Consider the following 8659-nt stretch of genomic DNA (forward strand, 5'->3'; position numbering starts at 1 on the left):
CATGTGAATAGATGTAGAACTCTAATGCTAATGCAGATCCATCTACCTTAGAATGCTGAGGAACAATAAGATCAGCTGTGTGCACAATGACAGCTTCACGGGATTACACAACGTCCGTCTTCTGTCTCTGTACGACAACCAGCTGACCACCATCACTCCTGGTGCCTTTGACACGCTGCAGACACTGTCAACACTGTAAGATGTGACCAAAAAGAGTATATTTAAATTATTCCCAACAACTTTGTACTTAAGATCTGTTACTTCTTTACAGCAACCTTTTGGCCAACTCTTTCAACTGTGACTGCCGCCTGGCCTGGCTCGGCGATTGGCTCAGAAGCAGGAAAATAGTGACTGGGAACCCTCGCTGCCAGCGGCCGGCGTTTCTCAAAGAGATTCCCCTGCAGGATGTGGCTCTGCCTGATTTCCGCTGTGAAGAGGGTCAGTGCTGTGGGGACAATTCTTACCCTGTGTTATGAATAATGGAGTATTGCTTTCAGATGAACAGTCGTAGAGAGTTATGATTGTGATGGCTCTAAATGACCTGTGATTACTGATAAACATCTTCCCATTGACTCCACTCCACAAAGTGAGATCATCTGAATAATGATGGGTCTTGTGATTTTCTATTGTTTACTGAATAGATAGCCACTCAGCACTTCCTAAGCTCCACGTCGATAGCGGTCCGTGGCTATTGAGCTGTTTGCCTTATTGATCAGTCAGTCAATTAGAACCTGAATGAATGTTAGACTTGTTAACTGGCTTCAGGCCCTCTATTCTCTTCCTTGATCAATGTTACATTGGAGTAACAGTAGGATCTCAAGATAACTTTTACAACACCTACACTCTATTTTTCTTTTGTTCACCAGTTTGAATAAGTGTGATATTTTGTACAAAATTGAGCCAAAAGTTTTATACAAAAACTTGTTTTCAGGCGAAGCGGAGTTGAGCTGCGTGCCTCGGCCTCAGTGTCCCAGCGAGTGCACTTGTGTGGAGACTGTTGTTCGCTGCAGTAACAAGCATCTCCATATTCTTCCAAAAGGCATCCCCAGAAATGTGACAGAACTGTGAGTAGACTTTATATATGTCTTCCCCTGGTATGTCTCTAGAATAATACAAAGGCTGAAATCAAATTGGTCTCCAAGCAAATTAGTGAAAACAGAGTAAAAGATGGTGATTTCATCATGTGAGGGGAAAGGAAACAAGTCCATAAAGCCTGCAGTTATTCTCCCAGACATGTGCCCTAGGGGCTAGCACTGATGTCACTCTCACAGTGAGAGCCAGGGCCCTTGTATTTGTGCATATTTGTGTGGGGGCCAAAGGCAGTCCACAGGAGCACAGGGAGTGAGAGGACACTTTAATGAGCAGTTTTCAATGGAAAGAGCAGGGAGCAGAATAGGTCCAGTACTTTCCTTGTAAACGCCCAGGCTGTGTGAGCCTAAGGCCTGTCATTGTAGCAGCAGGTATGGCCAGGTGTGCGCCTCTGTCCTGGGCTTTCATCTTGTCGTCAGCAGTCAGCTAGTCCATCATTATCCCCAGTCCCCGTCTGCATCATCATTACCTATTATTACCTTTAAACCCAATTCCCCCTTAACTCTTCCCACTCACGAAACAAGGGGAAAGAATAGCCAGTGAAAGCCAAACAACTGCCTCAATCCGATAAAATGTATAGTAACATTAATCTATACTGTATACATATATATATGACCCGAGGACAACTCTTATAACGAAGAATGTATTTTACTAGTTAAGTTGTCTCTGTTTTTTTGCATTATTAATACATATTCTTCTGCTGCTTTTAGCTATTTGGATGGAAACCAGTTTAGTGTTGTGCCAAAGGAGCTGTCTACATTTAAGTATCTTCAGCTGGTGTAAGTGTTTTGTGCTACTCTGTGTTTCTCACACTTCTCTGTATTGAATCTAATTTTAAAGCTCATGTTTTTAATCCTCTGAAGTGACCTGAGCAACAACAAGATCAACTCCCTGACCAACTCGTCCTTTGCCAATATGAGCCAGCTCACCACACTGTAAGACCGGCTGAACTCACCATGAGAGTATGCAGACGGAGTACAACTCAAACAAATAAATTATGCTTGTGTATTTATTTTTACACCACAGAATCCTGAGTTACAATTCCCTGCGCTGTATCCCCAGAATGGCATTCAGTGGGCTGCACTCCCTTCGGCTGCTGTAAGTTGTTTTCTTTCTTCTACAGTCAAATGTTTAGTTAATTCAATATATTGAAGTCATCTAACAATTGTTAATATGCACATATACACGTATTGAAGAGCTTGTTTTCTCACTTGAGACCTAGTGCCTCAGCAGATAATATTGATGTTATTTTTAACCTGGTGCTATAAAACAAGATGACATACAAAGCAGGAGAGTTGAATATTTTTGCTTAGACTACAGACACCACACTTGTTGGAAATCTTTGATTGGCTCCAGAGGCTTGACGTGTAGTCTAAACAGTTATGACAGCTGAAGAACACATCCACAACCTCTGCCCTATTTTCTGTTTTGGAGACAAAAACAGGCCCTAGTCTTATTCCTGTCCCCCTGATATGTCACCAGTCCTACCACCCACTGCGTTTCTTCGATTGTGTCAGTAACAGGATTGTTTTGTTCACAGAGTGAGTGAGGTGTAGGATGAGATGTCCGACAGAATACAAAGCTGTATTTTGATCTGCACTAAATATTACATTATTACAGGGTTGTTTAATTTAAAGATACAGAGCTGTTTGCTGCATTGCAGGCAGCGCTCCCATTCAGTGACTTTTGACATTTATGCCTATATGTGTCATATACTAGTGCAGCGCCCATTACCATGTGTGTGGGAGTAGAATTATCAGTCATCCATGTGGGCTCATAGCAGGCACACTTTTTACTGCAGACAACAAAGCTTCAACAAAGCCTCTGTTTTACAGCAGGATTCAAATAAAGTCCATGATCATTACGAGACACAAAGCGCAAGAGGCCTTTTAGCTTGGAATGAGAGTGAAACTCCTCGTCATTAGCTGATGTTGCCACGCTGATGCCTGGCCTTACAGCTTTGATCTCTAATGAAGCCATGTCCGTTACCATTAGTTACGTCTGCTCTTAGTCACTAACGCCACCTTTCAATTTGAAATAGTGTGGCAGACGCCATGTGAGGCCCCCTCACCTCACACATGCCACACAGCCTAACACCTAAACGTACAGGCTTCTAGGATACCTTATTGTCTCACTTGACCAAGTCCAAAGGAAACACAAACTTTGATGTCTTAACTGTATATAACTTTATGAATCATTTACCCCTTTTAAGGGCAGTGCTATGCATTTATAAAATTAACATTCACTGTTCACTATCATAATGTGGTTTGTCTTTAATAATTTTATAAGACCAAATATAAATGAAAACTTCACACAAACCACAACAAACTGTGTGTTGGTTGAAAGAGAGTTTGTATAAAGCAGCTACACCTTTGGGTTTACACAGCTATAAAACTGAGAGGAATCCTTAACGCTCAAAGCTTCAAACAAGTCTGTGGTCTGGGCTGGCTATGGCTGTGGTTGAGTTTGCTGTACGTGCGATGCTTGTGGTTACACCAGAAGGATTAATAAGCTGCTAATTGGCCTGGTGGGTATTAAGTGTGAAGGCGAGTTGAGAAACTGTTATGATGGATTATTAGGTGAAAACTAGAACAAAAATAATATTTATTCTACATGCTCCATATGACTTTAGAGTCTTATCATAGCAGATACTCTCGACGGGACCAGTCACTCATTTAGTCTTTTGCTATAAGGCCGACAAACTCTCCTACAATATACTTTTATTGTAAACAGTAACTAGGTCAGTTGTTTACTGGCAGTATAAGCAGCTGCTTGGTGGTTTCACAGATCAAAGAAGAGTTTCAAAGTTTGTTTAAACATTGTCTTCATTTAAGCCTAGAATGTTATTGCTGCTGCTCCATATGAACAGTTAGTGGAGGAACAAAATGGTAATGATCTGGGATTTGGATGAAGTGTAAATCACCCATCAGAAAATCTAGTCTATCTGATCTCAATGTATTTTGAGCAGCACACTCTGTCAAAATCACACTTTCCTTGTCCTCTTTCAGGTCTCTTCATGGCAATGACATTTCTGAACTCCCAGAGGGCATCTTCAATGATGTGGGCTCCCTTTCCCACTTGTGAGTAAACACTTCCATTTAGTTGTTTATTCTGATTTGTTTGTTAGTGGACCTACAGTTTTGGTCAGTAGCTGTAGACAGGTCAGAGGTAAAGGTCATAGCCGCAGTTTCAAGTGAAGTTCACACACTGTACTAGAGTTTGTGTATAAGGCTGTGTCAGTTTGCTCCTGTTGTGTTGCTGTGCCAAGACTTCTGGACACGTGTAAGCTGACACACAAGTTTGCTGTAGGCCTCTTGCCATCCAGGCTTTTCACTTCATCCCCTTACAGCCACAAATCAATAGACCTATATCAGTGTCAGGCCAGAGGAGCAGGGGGAGGGTACAGGAAGGCTGACTGTAGTTAAATAAACACAGCATTTATTGGAGAATGCAACAGAAGTCAGGGCTGCCAGGCTCAGAAAAGGGATGACGGCAAGCTATCGATCCACAGTCACAGTCAAGTGGCTTTCATGTTAGCAGATGTCAAGTGTCAGGTATTGGACCGGCTGCAAGATGAGCCTGTGTTTCAGCGTAATGGAACAGCATCGATTTAGGAGTGTTTGTGCACCCAGCCAGAGGACAGAGCGCTATTGATTCACGGCCACCATGACAGAAGTAGTTAAGATTGCCGTCTGTTCACACATTTCCCCATAATTACGAAATACTCAACAAGGCGATACACAGCCCAAATATGTATTCAGGGTTAAATTTTCAACTAAGTCTAACAGTTTTTGCATTTCTATTGCAAGTTTAAGGCAGCAGAGACCCCTGCTGGTTCTTTTGAACCTACTGCAGTATATTTATTACTTTATATAAATAAAGTTAAAGTTTGCTACAACTGAAACTACATTTGCATGTAGTAAATAAATTATTTTAATAATATATCCAGTTACACTATTATGACACCTCTCAGAGTTCCTCTGTGTATATTTGCTTATGTAAGCCTTAAACAGTGCTTACTGCGTGCTTTACAGAGCAATTGGTGCCAACCCACTGTACTGTGACTGCCGGCTGCGATGGCTCTCTGACTGGGTAAAGACTGGCTACAAAGAGCCTGGTATCGCCCGCTGTGCCGGGCCACAGGACATGGATGGCAAACTACTACTGACTACACCTGCGAAAAAGTTTGAATGCAACGGTAAGTTTAGCATCCAACATTATATGATATTTATTCCGTTCTCTACATTAAACTGATTTACATTAAACTTATAACATAGATGAGGTGGACACTGCTGTGCTGGCCAAGTGCAACCCATGTCTGTCTAATCCATGTTTGAATCATGGCATCTGCCACATTGACATAGCAGACATCTACAGTTGCAGCTGTCCTCCAGGTTTTAAGGTAAAATCTTTAAGACGACTAAAGACAAGCTATACATTCATCTTTGATTGTGATGTTTTTGTTTGACTTTTATCTTAGGGGAAGAACTGTGAAACTGCTCTTAATGCCTGTGTTAGTAACCCCTGTGCCAACGGAGGAACCTGTAATGTCGATGAGGATGAAGATGGAAAATACAGGTGACTTTTCACTCAACACTACAAAAAGTCATCTATAATGTCTGCAATATTTGAGCACAGTTGTGTTTCATAGCTGTATGTGTCCACTGGGCTTTGAGGGCCCACGGTGCCAAATCAACACTGACGACTGTGATGACAACGACTGTGAAAATGGAGCAACATGCATTGATGGAGTCAACAACTACACTTGCCTCTGCCCTCCCTACTACACAGGTTTGTGATGAGTTACTTTAATCTCTGTGTATTGTCAAACCATTGGACAGTTGTTTTTGAATGTGCGGTTTATGTGCAGGAGAGATGTGTGAAGAAATTGAGGATGTGTGTGCCCCAGGACGAACCCCCTGCCAGCACCAGTCTACCTGCCTCATCACATCTAATGGGCCCAAGTGAGTGTGGGCTGGTGTCAGCGTGTATCACATGTCTGTAGGATTACATGTTTAATCTGTATTGTTTGCAGGTGTGTGTGTTCTCCTGGGTATGTTGGTGATGACTGTAGCATAGATTATAATGACTGTGGGGAGCACCGCTGTCAGAATGGGGCTCAGTGTGTGGATGAACTCAATGGGTACTCATGCGCCTGTCTGGAGGGTTACAGGTAAAACAAAATCATACTTGATCATCAGTGACGTGTTCATTACTAATGTACTGCCCCTGTCACTGCAGTGGTCAGTTGTGTGAGGTCGCCCCTTCACTGGTCTCTCTGTGTGAGCTGGCAGACTGCCAGAACGACGCCCCTTGTGTGGAGCAGGGAGGTCGTGCCATTTGCCAATGTCCACCCGAGTTTGGGGGACCACGCTGTGAAAAATTGGTCAGTGTCAACTTTGTGGATAGAGATTCATACTTGCTGCTGTCAGATCTACAGAACTGGCCTCAAGCCAACATCACCCTTCAGGTAAATTATATAATAATAATAATAATAACAATAATAATAATAATAATAATAATAATAATAATAATAATAATAATAATAATAATAATAATAACAATAATAATAATAATAATAATGTGTTATATTATTATAGCTCCCAAAATGCAAGTTCAAATTATAAATGTCTTTTTGCCGCAGGTGTCCACAGCTGAGGATAATGGTATTCTGCTGTATAATGGAGACAATGATCATATTGCCGTGGAGCTTTTTCAGGGTCATGTTAAAGTCAGCTATGACCCGGGCAGTCAGCCTGGACATGCCATCTACAGGTAAACTGCTTATTGCTGCACTATTGTCTGTATAATTCTTCTTTCTTACAATATGACGACATACATTCTTGCTTCTTTCATAAGCACTGAGACCATCAACGATGGCCAATTCCACACGGTGGAGCTGGTGACCTTTGACCAGATGGTGAACCTGTCTATTGATGGAGGTCTCCCAACCACAATGGACAGCTTTGGGGCGGCGCGGCCCCTCAACGGGGAGGCTCCACTTTATGTGGGGGGTAGGGGCCCTCTCCAGAACACACCTTCCTCCTCTGCAGGCACTCTAACTACTACACTACTGTCACTCCCTCCCCTCCGCTTTGTTTCCACCTTAGCCCACACATGCAGCCTACCCTCGCACCCTCCCTGCACTTGTCCTGTTACTGCATTTCACCACAGTGACAACCTTTCTTTGCCTTTTGTTAAAATCATTTAACCTTTTTTGTCATTTTGGTCTTCTTTTGGTTTTAAGCAATTTTTTTATGTAATGAGGCTGCCCTCTAGTGACTTTCCAGAGTGTTACATCTGTGTTTCTCATATTCATCTTAATTTCTTTTCACATTTAGTGAGGTATATTTAAAGCTTGAGGATAGATGATTGCCACGGTAACCCATAGTAACAGCCATCACATTCTGACAGTAAATTTATGCTTAAGAGCTCGATGGAGAACTAATAGAGCTTTACGTAAAATCTTGAAACAATATTTTTAAATTTAGCTTATTAAAATCATTGTTGGGTAAACAGAATAATTGTCTGTGGTTCCTCTAGCTTTATTTATACTTCATATATCACCATCTTAATTAATTAAGAAAATGTGATTTTTGTATTGTTGCTTTACTTTTTTGCAATGATAATCAATCCCTCTTTTTTCTTATCCTTTTCATCTTTGATGTGTCCCAGTGACTATGCTCTGCACAAACACATTTGGTTTGACAGAAAGCTGTGGCTTTAATTCTCAAACTTTTGCATCATTGGGACCTTCATATTTGAAAACTGTATAAATCATCATTACCCATAAGTCATTGAGCCCTGTGTTTGCTGTTTGTCTGTGCCCACTGTTTCTGCTGATCACAGTATTAATGTGTGTTTTATGTTTGCAGGTATGCCCGTGGATGTTCACTCTGGAGCTTTTCGACTGTGGCAGATTCAGAATGGCACCAGTTTCCATGGATGTATCCAGAACCTGTACATCAACAATGAGCTCCAGGACTTCACCAAAACTCAGATGAAGCCCGGTGTGGTGCCAGGCTGTGAGCCCTGTAAAAAGATCTACTGTGTGCACGGTATCTGCCAGCCCGACGGTTTCCATGGGCCGGTGTGCCACTGCCAGCCTGGCTGGATTGGACCACACTGTGACCAGCCCTCCACCAACCCCTGCCAGGGCAGCAAGTACGTGTGCTTTGTAGAGACACTAGGCTAATCTTGTATTTATCTGCCATTCAGTACTATTCCAGATCTTTAATATAGTAATTCGTTTTGAAAGATACACATGTCTTTTTTTCTCAGGTGTGTCCACGGAAAGTGTATCTCACTGGATAGTCAATCGTATCGTTGTGAGTGTGAGGAGGGGTACCGTGGTGCACTCTGTAACCAACAGGGGGAGCTGTTTAATCCATGCCGTCACTTGACCTGCAAGCATGGGCGCTGCCAAATTTCTGACACAGGGGATGCCTACTGCCATTGTGAAAGTGGTTACACAGGGGAGCTCTGTGATGCAGGTACATCTATGCTCAGTCTTTTGACTCATTCGTAGGTTTACAGCTGCACTTCTGTCACAGCTATAACTACACTCCCC

The 8659-nt window shown here is 42.3% G+C and overlaps 1 protein-coding gene across 1 annotated transcript in view; it reads left to right on the top strand.

Moving 5' to 3' along the window:
• slit1a (slit homolog 1a (Drosophila)) overlaps positions 1 to 8659 on the top strand; it is a 58487-nt gene that overhangs the window by 47009 nt on the left and 2819 nt on the right. Inside the window, exons 19-36 of the mRNA XM_033979668.2 lie at positions 52 to 195; positions 272 to 438; positions 932 to 1064; positions 1800 to 1868; positions 1953 to 2024; positions 2116 to 2187; positions 4098 to 4169; positions 5124 to 5287; positions 5367 to 5491; positions 5570 to 5667; positions 5741 to 5880; positions 5960 to 6053; positions 6125 to 6262; positions 6331 to 6559; positions 6734 to 6864; positions 6949 to 7103; positions 7965 to 8253; positions 8371 to 8582. Coding sequence (XP_033835559.1) covers positions 52 to 195; positions 272 to 438; positions 932 to 1064; positions 1800 to 1868; positions 1953 to 2024; positions 2116 to 2187; positions 4098 to 4169; positions 5124 to 5287; positions 5367 to 5491; positions 5570 to 5667; positions 5741 to 5880; positions 5960 to 6053; positions 6125 to 6262; positions 6331 to 6559; positions 6734 to 6864; positions 6949 to 7103; positions 7965 to 8253; positions 8371 to 8582 — 2504 coding nt within the window. The remainder of the gene's footprint in view (positions 1 to 51; positions 196 to 271; positions 439 to 931; positions 1065 to 1799; positions 1869 to 1952; positions 2025 to 2115; positions 2188 to 4097; positions 4170 to 5123; positions 5288 to 5366; positions 5492 to 5569; positions 5668 to 5740; positions 5881 to 5959; positions 6054 to 6124; positions 6263 to 6330; positions 6560 to 6733; positions 6865 to 6948; positions 7104 to 7964; positions 8254 to 8370; positions 8583 to 8659) is intronic.

The sequence above is a fragment of the Periophthalmus magnuspinnatus genome, chromosome 15, assembly GCF_009829125.3.
Source record: "Periophthalmus magnuspinnatus isolate fPerMag1 chromosome 15, fPerMag1.2.pri, whole genome shotgun sequence".
NCBI classification, from domain to species: Eukaryota; Metazoa; Chordata; class Actinopteri; order Gobiiformes; family Gobiidae; genus Periophthalmus; species Periophthalmus magnuspinnatus.